Source organism: Cheilinus undulatus, linkage group 10 (genome assembly GCF_018320785.1).
Source record: "Cheilinus undulatus linkage group 10, ASM1832078v1, whole genome shotgun sequence".
NCBI classification, from domain to species: domain Eukaryota; kingdom Metazoa; phylum Chordata; class Actinopteri; order Labriformes; family Labridae; genus Cheilinus; species Cheilinus undulatus.
This window is the reverse complement of record NC_054874.1, coordinates 37,718,740-37,743,838: the sequence shown is the minus strand read 5'-3', so window position 1 is coordinate 37,743,838 and position 25,099 is coordinate 37,718,740. Positions and strand designations below refer to the sequence as shown.

At 38.2% G+C, this 25,099-nt stretch overlaps 1 protein-coding gene across 1 annotated transcript; it reads right to left on the bottom strand.

The window, feature by feature from the left end:
• Positions 1–1,843: 1,843 nt before the first annotated feature.
• On the bottom strand, positions 1,844–20,288 carry cxcl14 (chemokine (C-X-C motif) ligand 14). The gene is made up of 4 exons (XM_041797995.1): positions 19,851–20,288; positions 18,371–18,476; positions 6,870–6,983; positions 1,844–4,649 (listed from the first exon to the last, which is right to left on the bottom strand). Exons 1-4 carry the CDS (start codon positions 19,912–19,914, stop codon positions 4,634–4,636), a joined length of 300 nt encoding a protein of 99 aa, XP_041653929.1. The 5' UTR covers positions 19,915–20,288; the 3' UTR covers positions 1,844–4,633.
• Positions 20,289–25,099: the final 4,811 nt, after the last annotated feature.

Here is a 25,099-nt window from a genome sequence, read left to right as displayed (position 1 = left end):
CTGTCTTAAAACAATATCTCCTGTAGTGATACCAAAGTAGAGTACCTTACATGTCATAGGTAAAACAGAATTATCTTTATAAACAAATGAACACTTTCTCAAAACCCCCAAATTCTTGGACAAAGCCAGTGTGAATGGTTCACATCCATAGCCCCACAAAATCTCCACCATGGTCGTGGTACAGACAAATATTTGCTCCTAATCTTAGGTGTGACAAAGAACCTTATGACATTCTTCTAGCAATGCTCTCTCCAGGTGTGTGAGGATGTAGAAGATTGTGTTCTCCATATATCTAACTATTCTTCCTCTGAAATATTCACATTGAACTCTTTATCCCATTTCTGTTTAATGCACAGCGTATTTCCTCTTCTCCCTATTAGGTGCTGATATAATGTAGATATTATTCTAAATTTCTTTGAATTATACACACCTATCATGGTTTGAATGATTCCGTACTCAACCTTAGTTTCACCAGTCCACTAAACATTTTCCCAGTAGTGTTGTAGAGTGTCAAGGTGCTTCTTAGGAAACTTCAGGCATGCTTTGATTTTTTTTGTGGAAAGCAGTAACTGCCTCATGGTGTCTTTTCACACCATACCTGTTCGATCTGTATCATTTGGTAGATTCGTGAACACAGATACTGACTTGTTCCAATGATTTCTTGAAGCTTTTAGCTGTTACTCTAGGGTTCTTTTTTACATCTCTGAGCACTCTGCGGTGTGCCCTTGGAGTCAACATGGCTGCACGCCCACTTCTAAGGAGAGGAGCCACGCCACTGTATTGTCTCCATTTGTCCAACTGTAGACTGTTGAAAACCTGAAGTCCTTGTAACCCCTACAAGTCAAACTATTCAACAGCTCTTGATTAAAGGTTGTCTGAGATCTCTTTTTTATGAGGCATGGTTCACATTAGCCGATGCTTCTTGTGAAGAGTCACAGTAGCTCTACACTTGGCACAAATCTGGTTTGATTGATTGAACATCAGGTGATCTCACTGCTGTCTCCATTTAAAGGGGACACATTATCCAAAATACACTTTTTTCAGGTTTTTCTAATAAAAATATGTGCCCCCCCCCTCCAAGAATAAGAAAAATCCATTCCCTCCCCCCTCTCTTTCTCAACCTTTCAGAAAATGTGTGCTGAAACAAGCTGTCAGAATTTCCCCTCATGACACACACATGTGGGAAGTTAGCACCACCCCAAAGTTTGCTTGGCCCTCCCTGCTTGGAAGAAAGTTCCACCCTCTTCTCCTGATCCTCCTCTCAGCTGCCAGCTGAAGGGAGAATCAGGAGAGTCATATCCATTAATTAATTAATTAATTAATTTTCTGAGAGGGGTGGAGTCAGGGGCGGAGTCACACAGCTCCACAGATGCAGGAAACAGCTCGTTCTGAGCAGGGCTGTGACAGAGGGTTTTTTTAGACATATAAAAATCATAAACTTGAGTGTTTTTTGCAGCAACAATTTTCACAGGACTATTTTTGGGACCTTTGAAACCAATATAAACTTGTGTAAAAAGGATAAAATATGTCCCCTTTAACTCTTTTTTGAGCCATTAGCCTAAAGTTCACTTACTTTTTCCAACAGGATTGTGAATGTTTAATGGCTGTGCTCAATAAAGACTTCAAATAATTATTATTTGTGTGGTATTAGGCTCAATACATTGTGTTTGTCTATACTTGTGACTTAGATGCACATCAGATCCCACCTGATGATCAATTCATGCAGAAACTAGATAATTTCAAAAGGCTCACATACTTTCTTCTTGCCACTGTATAAATCCCAAAAATACATCTTGAAATAATAAAGAACAGTTAACTCAATGAATAAAAACCAAACATGGGCTGCTGTATAGACACTTTATTGCTTTTTTTTAATTCTTTACACTCACTGGAATGTTTCGTTGTGTGTTTGTTGGGCATTTTCAAACACTCACTCTCCAAATATCTGTGATCAAACCAAGATTTAAATAGCAAAAACCACTAGAATGCAGTAATTCAAAATACATGACACTATAAAGTCTTAAGGTGAATTCATCCTGGCTAACACACAGGCTACACTGGTCCATTTACAAAATGCTTCTCTTTATATATTTATATATAAGATATAAAACAAGAGTAATGCACATTCTTCAAAAGATAGAGGGTATGTTGTGCTTCTGTGTAGTCGTATCTTTGAGTGAATCCCATTGCTGGCAACAGAAAATGTCATTGTTAAAAGTGTATCAACAACACTACATGAGACATTTGACTGCATTGTTCTAGAAATCTACACAAGAAGGGGTATTATTGCAGAGGAGCAGTTTATGAATTTATGGTCAAAATAGGTACAAATGAAATGCCTTACATGTTTCTAATGGGCTGAAATGAGAAAAATATATAGTTCCTTTTATGTGCAAGAACTAACAGTTTAAGTAGCAGTCCCATCTCAATCCTAAAAAAACCCAACTTTTTTCTGGTCAGATTAGGATTTCAAGGCTATGCCTGGTAATATTGTGTATTTTGTTATTGTCAACAAATTCCATAACAGCCAACAATTAATTGATTTTACTATCTTATATGTTCTCAAGGTATGATGGAACTTATTCCTGTGTTCTTTGCTACTTGAGTGTTGCTTTACGTCTTCTCTAAGACACATGACTGCACATTTCCCACTGTGATATAGCTCTTTACAACCATAAATATTTTCAGTGTAGTATATACCAACAAACATCTTTTTTTGTGTTTATCCACAGCTGTTATAATCCCCAAAAAATACACACCTGAATGCCAGGGAGGGAAACAAATGCACAATTACATTTACCCCAAAATAGTTGTAATGTGGGTTTGTGTTTTTTTAAGATATTGCTCAATACACACTTATTTAATTTTATGCCTAAATGGTCTATCAACCTGTGAAAATATATAATCTATCTATAATATTTGTTGTTTTTCACCCGTTGACTGTATAAAAGAAGTTAAAGTTGTCTCTGGGTTTTCCAAGTCTATTTCAATACAGCATAATTTATTTTGTAAATATTGGTCCCATTTTGAGATTATAGACTACAAAAAGAGAATGACTTCACCCTCAGTGATAGAGATCCAGCTTTGTGAATCTGAAGTGTTCTCTAAATAACACCACTATCACATCACAGAGTACCAAGCAGCTGTTGCAGAAGTGCCAAACTTGATGCCACAAATAGACAGGTGACCTCACAATGGCTACTTTCACTTCTCATATACAGTCTGTAAACCTCTTGGTCTCGCTTTATATGTATTTTTATATGCTAACTGGCCAGATCATTAGGTACACCTGTTCAACTGCTTTTTAACACAAATATCTAATTGGCCATCGCAGCAACCAAAGGATTAAGGCACCCAGACATGGTCAAGACGATGTGCTGAGGTTCAAGACAGGCATCAGAACAGGGAAGAAAGGTGATTTAACTTTGTTCCAATCTTCTTCTGTCCATTGTGGCTTAAGTTTTCAGTTCTTAGCTGACAGGAGAGGTTCCCAGTGTGTTCTTCTCCAGCTGTAGCTCATCTGCTCTAAAGTTTGATATATTATGCGTTCACAGATGCTCTTCTGCATACCTCACTTATAACAAGTGGTTATTTGAGTCATTGTTGCCTCTGTCAGCTTGAACAGTGTTTGTTGTTTGTTTCTCTGCTACCAGAGATGGTTGTGTATGCATACCACCAGTAGATCAGCAGTTTCTAAAATACTCACATCAGCCCATCTGGCACGCTCAAGTCAATTAAATCAACTTTTCCCCCATCCTGATGCTCATGATCCATCAGCAGATCATATTGACTGTGTCTACATACCTAAATGCACTCGTTGCTGCCATGTGATTGGCTGATTAGATACATAATTTCACTCATGAGCTGTTAAACAGGTGTACCTCAAGAAGTGGCAAGTGGGTGTCAATCCACAAAATGCAGTGTATGTAGAAATGGCACAAATGAACTATTTTCATTCTTTAAAATCTACTGAAACTACACCCTGACAATTACTGAGACCATATTTTACAAGATGAGTGCTGCAGAATAGTTTCTTTGACACATACAGGTATCATAGTAATGTGGTAAACACATACATGGTGGTAGACTTCCTCTCTCTGGCTGAAAGATAGCAACTGTTGAACTGTTTATCCTTATTTTTGCATCTGTAACACATCTTATTAATCCAAGGTAAACAGATCAGAAATGTTGGCATAGTACATATGTATATTCTGCCTGTAATATGAATACAGAGAACTGAAAATCTGAACAAGTGAAACATCCGTACTGCATTTTTTTCAAAGCAAAGTCTGCCTGTTGCTTCAAAGAGTCAACATAAGAGTTCTTTTAAGAAAAAACTGAAACAATCTTAAACTGTCTGATCACAGATGGTGATGTCTTGTCCTCTATTTGAAAAATTTAACTACAGTTGTATTGATAGAAGTAGTGAGCGACTGTATCTAGATAGATGGCTGACTAAAACGAGCCCACCAGCATTTTACAAACTAAAGATATCCTGTGATGTGCTTGACAGATTTCAGGCAGAAGAAGATGAAGCACAGTTTGATTGTAGATTACACCTTTAACTTTGCAAAAAACAGTCCCAGTGGATCTTTTTGTCCCACTTGAGCCACGCATGCTGAGTATCCAAGTATTAGGCCTCATACACCCTGTGGATAAAAAACACAAAATAAACTAGAGTTAATTCCTCCAACATTTCAAACATTTTATTACCTTCACAAATGATATTTAGCTGTCACCATATTGTTTCACCTAAGCCTTGACACTTTGACAGAAAGTATGAGCCAGAAGGCCAGAGGAAATGGTCTTTTGTACTCAGCACTATCAGGGCTAAATCTCTGCGTCCTCCTCCACTGGGCTTTTGTTTGTGGCTGACCCTGACCTCTGTAGTGGAGGCAAGGTTGGACGGCCAGTTTATAAAAAAGGAACACTACAGAGAAACCATTGGAGATGATTTACTAGTCAGAGTCTGAATAACACAGGTTGTGTGTGTAATAGGCACACTGTGAAGAGCAAACCAACCAACCAATAACAACTCTGACAAAGATCTGATCATTCTTAATGAGGGCCTGTGCTCACTAAGAGTGTCTAATCTACCAATAAATCAAATGATATTTTTATAGCACTTTTTATACAAAGTGACTTTATATACAAAAAGCACCCCCCAATCCATACACAAGGTAAGAAAATAAACGTAAACGTAAAAAAAGTAAAGAAGTTTGTGTTTGGCAGATTATTTCTTTCTTGTAACAATGCTTTTTAGCAATAAATCTTATACCATTGGAAAGCCTGTTTATAAGGAACATGCATTTGTGGGAGGAGCAATAGAGCTAGCGAGCAGGTTGTGGCCATGAAAAATGTCAAGTCAAGTCAAACTTTATTTCTATAGCACATTTCATACACGAGGCAACGCAATGTGCTTCACAATCACAGGCAAATTAGAAACAAAATCGAAGGTACAGAAGAGAAATTAAGGCAGAAAGTCAAATAAGTACAACACACCCATCACCCATTAGCCACACAGATTGAAGCACGCAAACACACACCCACACAATACACACAACCACACACACCCACACACACACACACATACCCACACACACACAAAACCCCACACAGAAAAACAAGCAATGAGATCTAGCCATAAACTGATGCAAGGAGTAAAGTTTTCTACCTGCTTTTAAAAGTGTTTACTGTTGGAGATGCTCTTAGGTCTGCAGGCAGGGCATTTCATTTATTCGGGGCATAGAAGTCAAAAGCAGCCTCCCCTGCTTTGGAATTAATACGTGGAGTGGTCAAGAGACCGCTGCCTGTAGACCTGAGAGTTCTGGCTGGTGCATAGCTAATTAGCATATCTTTAATGTACTGAGGCACCAGGCCATTCAGTGCTTTGTAAACAAGTAATAAAATCTCAAAATTGATCCTAGTTTGAACCTGGAGCCAGTGAAGAGTTTGAGGACTGGAGTGATATGTTGAAATTTTTTGGTTCCTGTAAGAACTCTTGCGGTGGCATTTTGAATGAGTTGTAATCTCTGGACAGACGATAGGAAGGCCAGTGAGCAGTCTAATCTGCTTGTAATAAATACATGCACTAATTTCTCTGCCAAAACTTCTCTGCCACTGCCAAACAGCTCATTTTGTTCTTGCTATTGACTCTTGTTTTTAGCTCCTAGTACTCCCACCTTGAAGAGACTGTTATTTTTCTTTTTATGGTTTATCTTAAATACCCAGGCTTGCTTTTCCAGGGTGATTTTTTTCTAATTTTAAATTCCTACAAATGCCAGAAGATGATTCATTTGTTTAGTGTTTTCTATTTTAAATTTCCTTGAATAAAAACACTAAAACAGACCCAGTGGTCACTGCCAAGGCAAAATAGTGCCACAAGACAACTTTTGTAACCTAGCAACAATAAGTGCTTTCATTGAGTCTACAGGTGGACTCCAAACAAGATGTAGAAATATTTCAGCAAAGACTGGGAGAAATAGGAGGAACCTGAGCTGGATTCCAAGCATTTTTTTCAAAGGGTCTGAATACTTAGATTTGATATTTAATTTTTATTTATATTAAACTTACAAACATTTCTAAAATTCTGTTTTTACTTTGTAATGATGGGGTTAAGAGCGTAGATTAATGAGAATGAAAACGATTTTCTTTGGCTGTTGCATCAGGCTGCAACATTACAAAATAAAAAAATATGTTGGAGGCCTGAATACTTCCTGAATGCACTGTGGAGAGTGCTGACACAATGGCATGCACGCCATATGTTCATGCATGCCATAATATATGAATGTATGTGCAGGGATAAGAGCAAGAGCAATTTTATGAATCACATTTTATTATAGGTAAGCTCAATGTGCCTGGACTGTTACCTGTGCTTGTCCTTCCAGATACGGAACCATTTGACCAGATTCTTGGTGCTCTGAAGTTTGGGATGAAGACAGTACTCCTGACCTTTGAATCGAGCCACGTTCTCCATCGTCACGCTGACAGGAAACACAGAAATAGACATACAAGTTTAAGACTTCAAATAGCAATATAAACTCTAAAGCCATATCAAGGTTTTAATGTTTGACAAGAAGTTGTTTATTTATGTCAGCTGACTACTAAACCAGTTTTAGAGCTGCTAAGGTTTACTTCACATGATAAGTTTCAGATCTTAAGTGATTTAAAAAAAATTAAAAGACAGCAGACTATATGACAGGTGTAACACAATTTTACCATGTAAAAATTTAAAGGATTTTTTCAAATCGCTTTTCTTCCTGAGTGCGTCTGTTCTGGTTTTTTAATGTTTTGATGAGTAAAACTAACTTTATAGGGCAAAATAAAGTTGAAACCCCTTTTTAAAAGGGTCTGAGAAACACCAATTTGAGGTCTAAATACCAGCCGGAGTCATTTCGATAGAAATGGTTCATTTTTGCCCCACTTCATAGCTGCCATTGTTATGGAGTGGAAAAACATTTCCACAGTTAAATGCCCCCTTTTTTCCACAAAAGACCAGCATGCTTCAGAAAGTGACTTGGCAAAGAAATAATAATATGGAGCTGCCATTTAAATATGTGACATGTGAGCTCTTGAATCAATCGGTCTGTCTGTTACCCTCGGCGTAAGGCCGCAGTGGAGACAGTCTGCCTGCATGTGGCATATTCAGGCCAAACAAGAGAAATGTGGGAAAAAACTCCCACAGTGCCATGGGGCCTCTCCAGTCACTGACACGCTCAAAGACTCACCAAACCATGAATGTTAAATGAGTTGACTGGAAGAGAAAAGACTCGACTCTCAATAAAAAAATCTCCTCTTTCAGTGTTAATAAAGTTCAGAATGGAGAGTTTTGCATCTATTTTCCTGCTCATTCATTCCTCATTTTGTTTGGACAGCTGTAACGGCTTTGTTAGTGAAGAACTGAGCTTTGAATGTGATAGCAGGAATCATGAAAGTGCCTTTTGTATGCATGCAATTGGCCTCTGTATGGCTGAAATAACACACCCTGAGTTATTATCCATGGCTGCTCAGCTGAAGTCAAATTTAACCTAGTTAATGTTTTAATTTGGACATTAGTTCCTCCTCATTGTGATTCACCTGGGCTGCCTTGGTGCAGCCACTGGCTCTAAAGGCTAATATTGTAAGCAAAATGTTACATAAGCGCAGGCAAAGGAAGGAAAGAAAAGGCTGTGAGGGGTATAAAAAAGAAGAATGTAGCAGCAAGACCGAAAAGGCAGAAAGAAAGAGAGTCCTTCTAATTTCCTGCTGCCTCAAACATTTACCCTGGAACATTTACGATGAAGCATTTGAGGTTTTCGTTCACTTGGAAAATTACAAGTTACTTTCGTACAGATTCATATAAAAGACAATATAATTATCATATGAATTAAACTGAAAAAAGAAAAAGTGGCTGTAATGTGCTTCATAATTCCAAGCAATGTTTTGAAAATGCTTCTGAATACGGGCTCATAAATTAAATTGTTTCCGCTTATAATCTGCATTTTTAAAATACTTTCAAGATCTTACTGAATTTTTTGATAATATACATCCTATGGTCGAAAATTAAAAAAATAGGACGTGACTTCCAAATGTAAAACAGCATTCCTTCAGTGTTGCAGAACTATAACTTACACTTTTACATTTGCATACATAACCAGACACAAGACACTGAAAAACACACAACAAAATAAGTATATACAGATAAATCAAATGAGGCTTCTCTTTTTGTAGTTTTTCCACAACAAAGCAGTTTTTGGCACAAGCTAAGATCAATAAATGCGTGTTCTATTTTGCAATCCATATGTTTCTTCAATTATAATCCCGACAATTAAAATTTTAGGATCAAGAATGATTGTTTTTGAAAAGATCTGCACCATCATAAACCTCCTCCCAAACATTTAAATGTCCTACAACGCCATATAATGAAATAAATGAAATAAAGTTTCTGTACTTTTCGTAAATTTTATGCACACATCTGGTGTGTTTTTGTTTCTGTGTAGATCAGCTGATGTCAAATAAGTCTGCACAACCATTTTAGATGGATAAATAGACCTAGTGTGAACACCAGCACAATATCCCCAAAGGACATCACTGAGTCTGAGTTTGTAAGATAAATGTCTTTGATCATTTTAAAGATCACATATTCTGCACTTTTTCTATCAAAAATATGTGCTCCTGGCCCGTCCACAATCCCCCAAGAATCAGAAAAATCCACTCCCCCCTCTCTTTGTCCACCTTTCAGAAATTGTGTGCTGAAACAAGCCGTCCTAAGATTTTCCCCTCATGATGTCATGTGGGGAGTTAGCATCGCCCCCAGGTTTGATTGGTTGAGTGGTTAAGGCGCGCGCATCATGTACGTGGGCAGCCCGGGTTCGAGTCCAGCCTGTAGCACCATTTACCGCATGTCTCTCCCTGCTCTCTTCCATGTTTACGAGTTTATCCACTGTCTTCCTCTATCTAATAAAGGCACAAAAAGGCCCAAAAATAAATTTTACAAAAAAAAAAAAAAAAAAAAAAACCAAGGTAAAATATGTAGCATTTAAGACCTTTAGATTCTTTAGATTCTAAATGTGGCATATGCCCTTCCTGGTTTAAAGAACTGATCATCAGGGGGGCAAAGTAACAAATCTGATTTACTGAAATTACTGTAGTTGAGCAGTTTTTTGGGTACTTGTATTTATTTGATAAAATTTTGGAATCAGCACCTTTATGTCTACCTAAGAAAGTTTAACTAGAGGGACTTTACTTTTATTTAAGTACAAATAAAAGTACAGTCAGTACTCTTGTACTCTTCTACCTCTGTGACTACACAGTAGCACAAAGAGAGAGAATGATTCCACATCACATCCCAAAACAGCAGTTTGGAGGGCCGACATATCAGAATTTAAACATGTCAGAGTTGATTTTAACTCACAGAGAGTAATTTTTACTCTATTCTGAGTGAAATGGTCTTCAGAGTTATAGTTATTTGTTATTTGATCCCCCAGTGTTAGAATCAATCTCTCTAAGCTCAGCCCACTGCGATTTTAAATCTGGGGGGATGTGTGGGAGGAGTTCCTCTTCATGCCCTTGAGTAGAGTGTTCAGATGCGTTTTATATGTGTTTAGATGTGTTTGGATGTGTCTTCTTGTACAGTGATTCCTGCTGGAGTTCTTCCGGTTATGTTTCTGGTGGATGGTTGTTGTTTTTGATGCAAGACACATTTGCAACAATGGGGAAAGTTATCCACTGAGTAAATGTTCCCTCCTGTGACTAAAGGCGCTCCTATAGGACACATAGAGCATCTTCTTTATCAGTACACATTGCCTTGCTATGAAGCTGACTCTCTGCTTTGTTTCTGCCAGAGGAGACCCACCTTGCCACAGATTCTCAAGAGTTACAGCAGCAGTTATATTGTTAAATATTTAACACTTTCAAAAGTGTAATTTAACTATATGTAGTGTGAACAAATAAAGACTCCTTTAAAGTGTTAAATTTAACTCGATATGAGTTTAATTAACGGTGTACTTTTTTTATTATAGAGGCGTGACTGAACCTGAACAACCTGATTGGAGCTCTATCCTCTTGTTCTTGTTGAAAATGAGGAAAAATTCTATTTCACTGTAAAGCTGCTCAGTATCAACCAAGAGCTCAGTTAAACTTAAAGTAAACTTTAAATGAAATACTTTATACTTTTACATGAGTAGATTTATAGACCAGAACTTTTACAAAAGTTAAATGTCACCAGAGCAACTGAACTTTTACTTGAGTATAACACTCATGTACTTTTTCCACCTCTGTTGACTACCTCATGTTGGGCTGTAATGTGACAGTGATTAAGGTTCTTTAATTTTACATTACATATTTTCATTATTTATTTCACATTATTTTGTAGAAATCTGTTTTCATTTTGACATTAAAGAATTTATTTTGATATTTTTTGTCACATTAGCCAAATTACATGACCATGATTGATTCATCCACATCCAAGGAGGTTAATACTTTTTATAGGTATTGTATGTCAGTGTTCATTTTGGCATCTATTTTTTTATTTTAGTCTTAGTTTTAGTCTTTAGATGAAATGCATTTTAGTTTTAGTCACATTTTAGTCATTTCTATCCTTTTTAGTTTTAGTCAATGAAAACTCAAAACATTTTAGTCTAGTTTTAGTCATCTTGACAAAAACTAAACTTAGTTTTAGTCAGTTTTAGTCATCACAGATTTATTTTTGTTAGTCTTAGTCTAGTTTTTGTCATGGAAAAAAAAAGGCTGCCGATGAACAATTATTGTTTTTGTCGACGAAATTAACACTGCTATATGTGCATGGGAAGTGGTACTTAAACACTCCGTGTTTCCATTTTAGTCCAGTGAGGAAGATCATTTGTTACAAAACTAGATCTCAGCTGTGCAGCCCAGTAGTACCACATCAAGTCTGGACATTTAAAACTCTCACTTAAATGGCAAATACATTAAAAATAGATAAAGTTGTGCCATTCTGTTGTTCCATACACATTTTTAAAACACTGCTTCTATTTTTGAGAATGAATCTGGAGGTGGTGGCAGAGGTAGCAAATGAAAAAAAGACATTTCGTAACCACATTCATCTTTAAAATATGAATTCTGCTGATGATGGATACAGGAAGTGACATCCATCTTTCATTAGACTTGGTAATTTCTTTTAGTAAGGGTTTTAAGCTATCACTATTGGAATTTTAAACTTCAGTATGATACTAGGTCTGCATGGAAGCACAAGGGTTAACACTGTTGGCTCACAGCAGGCCTTTCTGTGTGGAGTTTGCATGTTCTCCACATGCATTTCGTTGGTTTTCTCTGGGTAGTCTGGCTTCCTCCCACCATCAAAGACATGCTCGTTAGGTTAATTGATGACTTTAAATTGGCTGTAGGTGTGAGTGTGAGTTTGCCTGGTTGTTTGTCTCTATATGTCAGCCCCGTGAATGACTGGCGACCAGACCACAGTGTACCCTGCCTCTCACCCAATGGCAGCTGGGATAGGCTCCAGCCCCCATGCAACCCTGAATGGGATTAATGGATCCAGTACCCATTTAAGGGTGTGCATGTCATTATTTGACCTTTCCTATAGCTCCTGTCAGGCCATAAACACAGTATTTATGACTCTTTTTACTGGTTTAAAATGTGTCAAATTCACTGAAGTATGTAAAAGGTGACCATTAGCACTGACTTTTTGAAGAAAATTAAAATAATTGAAACTGGAGCAATGAGCTCCAAGTTTTATTGCAATTTTTGATACATTTATTTATCTCCTATAAAAAAGATCTACTTTGGTAGACACATCAGCACTTAATCAACCATGAAAATAATATATCATTTTAAAATACCCTGCTTCAGAAAGTACCACATAATCTTACCAAGACTAAGATAGCGAATGATTTAGATTAGCAATGAACTGATACAAAAGCCCAAGGGCTACCAGTAAGAATAGCATGAGTGATACAAATGATGGGTGAGGATGACAATGATGGGCTGAGGGATGATAATAAGAGAAAGAAATAAGTAGTAAACAGGAACACTATGAGGCTTGTATTTGTACTCTGTAGTGGTCGCTCTGAATGCCAAACTGAGCGACGTTAGCCAAACGGTCACAACAAAGGCCGGGGGGGGGGACTCTCTCGCTCATTTCTCTACTCTCTTTTCTTTCTGTGGCTTTCCGGAGCCCGCTGAGACTCATTTTTCACTGGGCACCAGCGGCTGGTGGCCCCCATCTCATGCTAATAGAGCTGGCTTAAATAACAGCTGTCTGCAGGCAACACAAACACATGCACCAGACAGACCTGTTGATGTAAACAAAGTGTTTCTGAGTGGTCACACGGTGTGTTTGGATGTTCATTTCCTTTGCACATTGGTCGACCAACGCTGTACATAGATAAAAATTAGTTCAAAAAATATATAAATGTCTAAAAGTATAAAAGAGCAAGGATGAATATCATGTTAAGTAAAATGTAGAATCTGCAGCAAAAATGAACATTAAAAATGTTCTACATTTCTGAAGTTACTGATTGATCGTGTTTCTGTGCTCCCGGATACATTAGACACCTTAAAATCAAAAGTGAGCAGGAGAAAGTCAGTCCCATGAGTTAAGACATAAAGAGAAAGACAGTGCCACAGGATCAGAGTAAAAACTTTCTGTAAAGATGAGTCAGAGCAGCCGAACAGTCTAGTATGATAGGTCAGCAGTTTTTTTAAAGTTCCTTTCCACAGAGTTACAGAAATAGAAGCTTGTAAGTGAGCAAGTGTATGTGGTATTTGTCAAGAATATTGAGTATTTTTTTTCCCTCGGTTGAATTACTGCACATTTTCCATCACATATTAGCATTAAGCTAAAAACTTAGATGGTCCATGTGTGAGTAACTGTGACCCCCTCAGGAGAATCGTGCAACAGCCACCACTGTTTTCAAGAGATTAAATGTATGATTTTTATCCAAATACCTCTGATCAGTATGTGAGATGTAGATCTCCTAATCCTCTTATGCACTCGTTTTGGTCTTGTTTTAAAGTGTGTGGAATGAAATTCAAGAAAGGATACAGTGCCTATAAAAAGTCTTCATCCCCTCGGATGTTTGATGCATTTACTGAGTTTATAAATCACTCATAGTCAATATAATTTGAATTTTCTGACCAAAAAAACTCTTTAATGTCTTACAATTAGTGAAATGGGCATCACCGGTGTGCAGTGAATGTGTCTCAAGTGATTGTAGTATAAAGACACCTGTGTCTGGAAGGTCCGGCCACTGGTTAATCAGTATTCCTGGCTACCATTACACCATGAAGGCAAAAGAACACTCCAAGCAACTTAAAGAAAAGATTATTGAAAAGTATAAGTCAGGTGATGGACACAATTTTTTTTGAAGGCACTGAATATGCCCCAGAGTTCAGTTAAATCCATCATTAAGAAATGGAAGGAATATGGCACATGTGTAAACCTGCCTAGATCAGGCCATCCTCACAAACTGGGTGAGGGGGACACCAAGACACCTATGACTACTCAGAGGGAGTTACAAGCTTCAGCACCTGAGATGGGAGACCGGTCAAAGCTTTATGTGAGAGTGGAAAAGAGAAAGCCACTGTTGAAGAAAACTCTGATTGAAGTTTGGTAAAAGGCATGTAGGAGACTCCACGGTCAAGGGGAAAAAACGTTTTGGTCGGATGAGACCAAAATGGTGTTTTTTGGCCATCAGACAAGGCACCATGTTTGGCAAACACCAAACACTGCACATCACCATAAAGACACCATCCCCACTGTGGAGCACGGTGGTGGCAGCATCATACTGTGGGGCTGCTTCCCTGCAGCCACCCCCTGGAAGGCTTGTAAAGGTAGGGGGTAAAATGAATGTGGAAAAATACAGGAAAATCCCGGAGGACAATCTTATTCAGTCTGCAAGAGAACTATAGGTTAAGAGAAGTTTTATTTTTCTAGAGAACAAGGTGAATGTTCTCTAGAGACCAAGTCAAAGCCCAGACCTCAATCAAATACAAAATTTGTGACTGGACTTGGAAAGGGCTGTTCACACCTGATCCCCATCCAACCTGATGGAGTTTGAGCAGTTTTGCAAAGAAGAATGGAGTAATACTGATGTTTCTGGATGTGCAAGCCTGATTGAGACCTATCCACACAGACTCAGTGCTGTTACTGCAGCCAGAAGTGCATCTACTAAAAACTGACTTGAAGGGGTTGAATGTTTATGCAGTCACTTATTTTACAATACACATTTTTTTTATTTAAGTGACATTATTTGGTAGAAATCTTGACAATAGGGAGTTTTTTGGGGTAAATTTTCCCTTCTCAATACTTAGATGACGTATATGGAGGCATATTGATGAAGCATCGTGAAATCTATGAAACAAGCTGCGACATGGCTGGTAGAGGAGAGAGGGGAGTCAGCAGAGAACACAGGACGTAGACTTATAAAGTATGTGTGCGTGGAGATGTTTGTAGAAGGTGGGAATGGGATATGAAGGACATGATTTGTATAAGATAAATAAACCAAATATGAGCTTGCATGTCAACAGCACAATCTGGGCCAGTCTTGCACTGGGGGTCAGTGCTATTCTCGGTCAGGGCACCCCACCCTTTCTCTGCTTCTCCCATCCTCTTTCCAAGCTCTCTTCTAAACTTTTCTCTTTGTTTCCTATTTTCTGTTGTCTTCTCTTTGCTGTTCTTTTTCCAAGTGTAATGCTGGCACCAGAAATAGCTGTGTTTTGTTTACTAGGGCCTATATGGCCCTCTTGATGGGGTAGTTATTTAAGGCTTTGTCATTACGTGGATTGTGCATGTACAGAGTCTGGATCTGCTGAAAGTAGTGGTGTTGTTTGGGCTGTAGGCACCATGTGCTAGAAAATGTGAGAGCTAGCACAGAGGGGGTAGCTCTGAGGCACCGGAGGTGTTCTGCAACAACTTGAGCAAATCATTAGTAAGGAGAGGTTCCTATTTGACAACCTGGGGTTCTTGCTACCCATCATTGGAGGTAAGGGGAAAAAGGCATAGTTGGGTTTAGGGGTCTCTTCACTGAATGCTCATCCTTTTATAAGGGCACAAGTATCTTGTGTCTATTTTATAGTCTTCTTATTCTATTGGTCATCTTTTTGTGTCTTTCCATGTCTTGGGGTATAAACATATGACTGTTAATGTAACACTGATATCATTCTTTAATAGTGTAAACAAACCTACACGTAATGTTACAAAATGTTCTATTATTATAATATCAGCTGGTCTACAGATTGTAAGCCAGATATTGTGATGAAAACTATTTAAATGAATAAAGATAATTCTAAATAATAATCATAATAAAGAAAAGGATTAAAAAAATATTTTTCTCTTTTAAAGGAACAAATGTGACCAGGCAAATACATTGATGCCTATTTTCAGTATCCAAGCTCTCACGTCAGCTGCTTTCATGTCTCATATTAAACTATAAACTACCAGCAGGTGGCAGCAGAGTTTGAACAGCACACTGACTCCTAGGAGGCTGACATAACAGCCCCATCTGTTGTCCCCTCTTGACATGAAACTTCCAATGATCACACCCTGAAACCCCAGCGTACATTCCTGACTTAATGTGAGTCTACAATAAAAATACTCTACATGCTGTCTATAGAAAGTCAGTTTATTTATTTAAGTTGTGTTAAATATCTGAGCACCACAGGCAACTTTAGAGTGTGTTTGAGCCCCTCTAGAGTGAGAGGCCCCAGTTAACATCACAGAACTTTGTGCTGCATTCCCTGATAGCTCAAAATGGACTTAATATAATCCTGTCTTCTTGAGTTGTGATTCTATAAGGCAAAATCCAGATAGCAGTGAGAGAAAGAATTAAACAGACCTAGAGATAAAACAAGGGATTACTCTATTTTCAAGCTTTGACACTAATTTCGGGATGAACCACTCCCTTTCTTGTATAACTTTTTCACAGACGCATATGATGCATACAGTGCACAAAAACTATATTTCCTTGTGTATATGTACAACAGGTTCTTAATAACTTAATAAAATGAATAAACTCTTAAAAGTTCTAGAAAGTTCTTTCCAACTAGCAAATCTCTTCCTCAGCCTTTAATGTGGGCTGTGTAAACTGAGTTGAAGGTGTTGTCCCATCTATCAGCAAGGCATGATAAAATCCATGCCAGGACTTTTATGTCATCTAGTGCAAATGCTCCCAACCTTTTTTTCTTGGAGCCCCCAGTATTTGGACCCTCATGAATAAATAAAACGTAAAACATTGCTGTCAAAAATCCACGATTTTAACTATCTCATTGATAAAACACTATCCCTTCACACATGATTTTCTTACCAAAAACCATTATAAACTATTTAATAAGGGCTGAAAAAGTCTCATATCCCCCCTGCCTCCCCCTAAGATATTTGGTGCCCCCTTTGGTGGTCCCCAAATTGAAAACCAATGATCTAACGGAATGACATAAAGAGCTGGGTATCATCAGCATAGCAATGATATGAGAAACAGTTGGAATCAGTGATTGCACCAAGGAAGCTGGAATATATTCAGAAAAGTACAGGACTGAACACTGAACCTTGAGGCATCCCTGTGGATAAGTTGTATCATTTAAGCACTTCTCACTTACAAAATACTCCAAAAGATCTTTAAATACTCAACAATTCACCCACCAACAGGTTGTATGGGGGACTGAAATTGTTTTAAACGTTCCTGAAATGTAAACATGGACGGTTGTTTAAAGCCCCTGAATAGTGAAATCCAAACTTTGTGTCCAAACACACTAGATATGTTGGAAGAAAGTTGCTGTTAACATGTGAAAACACTATATGTGACAGTATTGTTATATAGACCATTACAAAGTTGACCACCTCTTTCCTGGCTTGGTTTTATTTGAGCAGGGCAAATATAGGAGCCCATGACATCACCAGTCTTGATGGGGAACTATCCTGCCTCCCTAAAGCCATGATGATATAAAAGCACCGAGTAGTCAGTCTGTTGTTAGCTGATGTCAATTGTCTGCACCGAAAGTTAACAGGCAGCTAAATACTGTGTTTTTGTTCACTGAGAGGTAAATTTCCCAAATCTATCAGCCACAGTGGCCTACAGGTGGGTAAACTTATCATAACAGAGAGATTTGTGCCAGAAAACAGTAAATTGAATCCCCAACTTCTTGTCTCGTGTTTTTTTGGCACAGAACCAGGCAGCTGCACTCTGATCAGAAGTATTTTTTAAAACCTGAGAGGATCGTATTTCTTGTGAGTGGGCTTGGCTTCAGCTCATTCAACTGACACGCCCACATCATCCTAGAGCAGATTTTATTGAGCAGATATGAATTTGAAGTTTAATTTAATAAACTTCGCGATGTTTTTCATGGCTAATAATTGTCCTGGTGGCTCATAACACAGTGGCCTGTCATGCAAAAAACCTAAAATAAAGACTTTTTAAAAATCACTTTACAGGGACTTTAATACCCAACCAAAAAGCTCAGTTGGGCTCACCATCTTCCTACATATGAATCCTCAAAGAATGAGACTAACATGATCAGATTGCAAAAGAAGTTTTTACTGTATGCTTCTAATTTAACATGATCTGACATCATGTGACCTGACATAAAGTAATGTAATGTAAAGAAATGTAACCTCACGTAGCGTAACATAAAATAATGAAATGTAATGTGCAATTCCCAGCCTTGTATATTATCATTCTGTAAATACTTCTTGGTGCTTTGAGTAAACATGACAGGATGTTTTGATGGTGACAGTAGAGCTGATAATCATCTTTATAGTATATTGGTCATGCCATTTAGACTTTTGTACATCTGTGTCAAGCTGATCACTAACTGTAGTTTTATGACTTCTCCAAGTACTGGAAATAAGCAGAGAAGGGGCAGAAAATAAAAGTAAAGAGATTAAAGAAGAGGTAAGACTCACAAGATCATCTTCTCTTGGCAGTACGGGTGTTTGGGTTTGATCTCCAGCTTCTGTACATCCATATATCTGATCTTTGGTCCTTTTCTGGTGCACCTGCACTTGTAGGCTGTTCAAACACACACAAATCAGAGTGACTTTACTCATCACACAGAAACATTCTCATCTTCTTAGGCTGGCGGTTAAAAAGCAATGGAAATGTATGCTGTGGAAACTGAACTGTGGGTCAGATTATTCAAGTTTTCATCTGAATTCACCTCCAGGGAGAAAATTCACCTCCAGGGAGAAAATGCATGCAGAGATTGAAGTGATAGAAATGTTAATACTTCATGATCTGACAGCAAATTGGCTCCAAATCAGCCTCTGTGTTTATCTTTAGAGCACACACTGACACGAGCGGATTACCAGTGCCAGAATTTAAGTCTGGTGTCTGACTGCTGAGACATCACATGCTTTAAAAACAAGGTTTCAGTTACATCACATATAAACATACTAAAAATAACCTGTAATAAATTATTCTCTAGGATGAGTGAAGAGAGATTTTTTTAATCACAGGCAGTGATAACTTCAAATGAGTTTGAAAACTGGCTCCATTTCCAAATCTGCCGTGACTTTGTTTTCCAGTGCATGCACTTTTATGCCATTACACACATTTCCTGCACTCTTAGCATGTGTGACAAATTTATGTTTTGATGGGCTGAAGATGCATGCACACCTTAAATAATCTTTCATACAAGAACCTTCTGAGTTCTAATGTTCTACTTCTTGCAGCTCAGTGCAGCTGCACAGACAGAAAATGACTTTTTGCTGGGTTGTTTATATTTGTGATGGGAGGTGATGACCCGGAGAGTCCAAGGTTTACTTCATCCATCACCAGGTATCTGTCCACACTGCCACAGGCCACTAAATCTGTCATTATCCACACACTGGTGCCAGCTCTCAGCACGAACAAGGGCCAATGAAAGTGTGGACTCAGAGGTTGATATCCATATATACCAATGCTTCCATGGGGTATTTATAAGGCTGTAACACAAACCACTTTATAAAATCTTACTAAAGGCATGCACCTGTTCATATTTTGAAAAACTTCCTCTGTTTTGTGCCATTGTTGTGTTCTGACGCCTGGTGTGAACCACTTTAAATTGCCTTCTTCTTCTTCTTGCTGAAATGTGATATACAAATAAATCTTCCCTGCCCTAAGCACAACTTCATCAACACTAAAGAGTTAATACTTTGAGGTTTCTCCATGAGATTTCCTGTTATTTCATTATGAAATGTATTAAAGTTAATTCTCTGCTTTAAAGATTTTGTTGTTTTGGTCTCCTCTCATGCACATGTTATGTAACGGAATAGAAAAAAATGTTGAACGTGTTTTTGGACACCATATTATAAGTCTACATGAAGGTAACGAGTTAGAAATCATTCCCAATATCATTTAACAACACACGTTTAGTTTTCAATGCTATCAAAACTTTGATTTTACCTTCTGCATTTTGGAAGTATAAGGCCACCACAAACAAAAGTAGCACCGCTGTGCACCGATGCATGTCTTCACAGGTAAAAAGACGTTTGTCCTCAAAATGTAAGCTCTCCAAACAGCCTCTGCATACAAAAACAAGAAACTGACAAAAAAAAGAAAATCTTTCGAAAGTGTAAGTTAGATCCACTTGCAGATGACAGTAGTGAGGGAGCGCTGAGGTTTCCCTGTGTTTGGAGTCCCTTTGGAGCGCTGATTGTGCAACTCCGTCTGTGCGTCCTGAGCGCTCGGATGAATCTCCAATCACTCGTTTAGGGCTCTCTGCTTCTCTCCCTCTCCGTCTTTCTGGCTGCTTTTCCGCGGACAGGCTGGCAGCAGCTCTTTTTAAAAGCAGCCCGCTGTCTCTCTCTCATTAATATGCATGGCCAGACAGCGAATCAAACACTTGTGGCCTGCGAAGGAGTAGGAGAGAGCATGGAAAAGGAGGGAGGAGAGGAGAAGGGAAAAACACTTATTGACGGCCAGAGATGAGGATAGAGTGACGTTTGTTATGGAGGACGGTGTTTGGTGGTTCATTTGTAGTTCCAGCCCGCAACATGTTGTCTTCTTTTGTTGACAGTAAACGACTGAATGAAAATTTAGCGGGAAAGGAAACGTCATGAGGAGAGGTACTGAAACGGTTGCGCACATTAAATAGGATTAAAACAGTGATTTTTAACCCCTGTTTCCATAAAAGTTGAACTGATTTCTCATTATCTAACAACTAAAGGTAGGTTTAATCAAATTGCAAACACCAGGTTATTGAGAAAATGAAGTCAATGTGGAATAGGAGAAAAAAACTGCAGTTCCAGGCAAGGCTGCCCATAAGGGGGGGATAAAGGGGAGAGCTGTCTGGGGCCCACCCAAGTTAACTGTGTTAACAATATTTTATTTTTAACCTGAATAAAAACCACTCTTATCAAAGCAAGAAAACATAAATTTTATTCTTTTATGCTGCAGTACAAATATATTTTTATTAGAGTTAATGCCTTTCTTAGAACAAAATTACCTTTTTTTTGGTAAAGTTAATGATGTGGATGGGCACACACAACTAAGCCATTCGGAAAGTAATGTCAGACTTCAAAGTAAGGCCATGCTGTGAACAAATGTCAGGATGCCAGAAAATAAAACTTAAAAAAACAGACAACTTTAATGGGAAATACTTACATAATGGGAGAAAAAGGCAAAGATGTGGGCAAAAAGAGGTGGCCAAAATGGCCAAAAAGCAGAAAAAATGGTAAAAAAAAGAGTGTCAAAAAGAAGAGGAAAAAAAGATCGCAAAGAAACTCAAATGGGTGAAAGCAGCAAATGTGGGGGTATGAATGCATAAATGAAGTGGCAAAATGGGTGTAGAGTGGCAAAATAATGGACAAAAGGGCAGAAAGTGGCAACAAAGGGCAAAAAAAAAACAAAAAAAATGGGTTAAAAGTGGTTAGAGGGTGAAAACAACCAAAATGGATTAGAAATGGCAAAAAAAAAAAAAAAAAAGAAAAAAGACTGAAAAATGGGTGTAAAATGGTCAAAGACTCACAGTGAAAGCTGAAAAACAGCAAAAATTGATTAAAAAAATGCAAAAATATATAAAAAAATCAAAGACTGGCCAAAATTTATCTAAGGGGCAAAAATCGGTTAGAAGTGTTAAAACGGGGAAAACAGCCCAACAGAGTTAGAGATCGCAACAAGAAATTACAAAAAAAAAAAAAAAAACAGAAAAGTTTTGACAAGAGGTTAAAAGAAGCAAATAATTCCAACACGAGAACCCAGTAATAGTTCCACACATTTTTCAGGTTCAAAATGAGCTAACTTAGCCAGGATGCTAACACCGATGCAACACACACACTATGATATCATCATTAAATCACAACCGGGGGGGCCCATGGGTTTTTTCATGGGCCCTGCTGACTCTGTGGGGTGCCAAGAGTGTCCAGCTGAGGCTAGCTGGCTACAGAAGGACAGGAAGTTGCATAACAGTCAGTGTTTAAACAGCAATATTTTCTCAAAGCCCAAATAATCCTGTTTACATCCTGTTTAAAACAAAAAAAAAAAGCTTTCAGTCCGAATAGTTAATGTCTCTATGTACATCCAGTGTACAGGGACGAAAATTTTTTGCCACTTTTTGGAGACAGTGCGTTCATATGGCAACGTCAGGTGGAAAAAATACACAACTATTGTACTCTAGTAAAAATACAGCTACTTTAGTTGAAGGACCCACTGGAGCAGCAAAGAATGGTGGCTGCATGACATTTTTCTCTGAATGTGATCATTAAAATGCCTTCCAGACCGGCGCTGTCGTAACTTTTGAACCAGAAATCGTTGCTTCTTACTTGTTTTTTCTCTTGAATCTAGCTGTTGTGCCTTCTTATTGGCGCTATAGATAACCTTTGAATCCCGTGGGCAGCATTTTCAGCGAGCCTGGAACTCTTGTAAATTTTGGGGACTTTAATGATTAAGTCCACACCAGTAAACCTGGTACTGAACATATTTTTAACTTTTTTAATCAAATGACAATCATTTATTACTGCTATCTTGCATGCTAACTGGAATGCTAACCTCCATATTGTTTTTCCTTTGTGAGGGTCTGTCAGCCAGATGCAAGCTGGTCCATAAACACGTGATGCTGCCCGAATAGAGCACAATGGAGAGAGAGATAGAGAGAGCATGTGATGTGGTCCCCTGTATTATTGTTATACTAATACTTAGCATTAAAACTCAATAACCAGCAGGAAAACAGTTTTAGGGTCACAGAGATGCTATACATTCTTATTCTATTTGTTGAGCTATGTTCTGAGTCAAATAGGTCTAAAATAATTAGCTAGTCCGCACAGTCAGTCCAGAAAGTTCACACTGGTATTGGATCAGTACTCGGTATTGGCCGATACCCAACACCTTGGTATCGAAAAAATGGCATAAGAACATTCCTATATAAAACTACATTTTACTCTAATCCTGCTGCCTTTAGTTTTTTTGCCTATGTGTAGGTTATAGACTTGATGTTCTAATATTAAATAAACTGTTGTGATGAACATATTATAAGGAGCTAAGCGCAGAGCACAAGACGAGATTTTAAGGTTGAAGAAGTTTACTTAATGACAACAGTGCAAACACCAGTGAATGTACTGGCTGGTGGTTGGCAGAAGCCCTGGCAGAGTCACTGCAAAAAAAAAGAGGACCAACTGGAGTAAAACAAGGCAAAAAACACACTGAAAAATAACACTCAAAGGCTGAAGAGGAGCAAGGTTACCTGAAGCTGTAGTACACTGGTGTATAAAAGTTCATCACCAGGTGTGTTGATCTTGATTGCCAAGGATTAGCTGCAGCTGGGACTCCTAACGAGCTGCAGCTGTGAGTGATGGCAGCTGAATTAAAACCTAAGCAAGTGTGTTTAAAGTTTTACTCCAGCAGAATTTCTTCTGTGTTTTTACTCTAACTCTGTTAGTGGCTGGTAATACATGCACTCAAAAAAGATTAAATGTGACTATTTTTGGGTGAAATATTTGTAACTGGAAAAATTGCTCCTCAGATTTCCCGAGTACAACAAGAAACATCCAAACACAAGTAAGCAATTATAAAACACATCGAAATACTCTGCTCAAGGGCATGATGGGGAACTCTGCCCACACATCAGTTGACTCTTTTCAGAGTTGAACACTGTTGTATCAATGCTGTGTAACAACTCCAACTTTGAAGACCATTTCATTCAGAATGGAGTTAAAATCACACTAACCCTGAGATATCAACACTCCTGATTTTACTGTTCTGGGATGTTTTGTGGAATTATTCTGTCTCTGTGTACTACTGTGTGGCCTACAGAGGTGGAAAAAGTCCAGTGGTATTACACTCAAAAGTACAGTTACTCTGGTAAAAACTTGCTGAAGTAAAAGTGTGCTATAACACTGTACCATTCATTGATTTGACTCATAAACTTGGATGCTGGTTTGCATGATTTATGTTGTGTTATCTGGCACTGCTAGTTTACCTCTGTCATCTTTTCACCCACTCCTCACAGAGCAGATTTCTATGTTTTGTTTTGTAGCCCAGCTGAGCAGTTGAATCGTGTGCTGAAAGTGACGTCCGTGCAAACCTCTAACATGTGTGTGCAGCTCCATCTTTTTGGGACAGATAGGTAAAATTGGTACAACTACAGAAGGGTGCCAAAAAAGTGGGATTTACAATTCAGTTTTTTTGGACCCTTTCTGACTTCTGACACAAAAAAAAATGCATGCCGTTGCCATACTGAGCCGAACCAGACTGCTTGGTGGAAACAACCCATAAGTGTGCTGGCTAATGTGAAAGAATTTCTGGATCTCCTTCCTCAGCTTGATATCTAAGGAAGATCACTGTTGTGTGAATACTGTGTATCACTAATATTGGTATTTTATTATATTCAATCCTACTGGATTAAATGATATTGCTGACACCACTGAAAGATGGTTCTGATCTGTTCATCATTTGGGTAAAGAGTTGGCCCCTTTTCATAAATGTAGAGTCAGATGTGAGATTACATTTTGCTTTGCTATTTATTAAATTTATTCCCATTGCTCAAAAATCAACAACCGGTATGTGCTAAAGCATCAAACACCGATCCAGTCTGTTCTTAATCAGTGAAAACATATCAAAAGCAGCTGTACTGGCTGCTTGTGTTACCTGATAATACTTGTTGACTTTTTATGAGATGAACAATCAAGTATGACTACAAAACAACTTTAAAACAAGAGAAATGTAAACAGTTCTTTCTGCCTCTTAATTAACAGAGCAGCAGCACACAGAATGTTCTAAACAGTCATTATACAAATGCATCAAAAGCCACAAAACTGAGCAGTGTAATTTCCTCAGCTGACCCTGTTATCTTCCTGAGGCCTGCAAGGACAGGTCGAGGAGAATACTATGACGTTAACTGAAGAAAGAAGCAAACCACTGTGGGAATCCTTGAAAGCCAAAAAAATAAATCAAGCTCATTTCTGTCTCTACTAAATTATTATTTTTTGCCTAGCTGTCTGCACTCTAACTGAATGAACAACAGAGGATTATCCAATCTAAACAATTTTTAAAAGCATGAGAGACTGCAGACATAAGGACAGTTTTGAATGATTTTACATCTTATGATCTGAATGCACACACTAGATGATTTGACCTGATACCACACGCCTGCTGTCTGTAGGAACATTTTTATAGTGAAGGTGTGAGATCTTACAGGAACTCTCATAATCAAAGGTCAG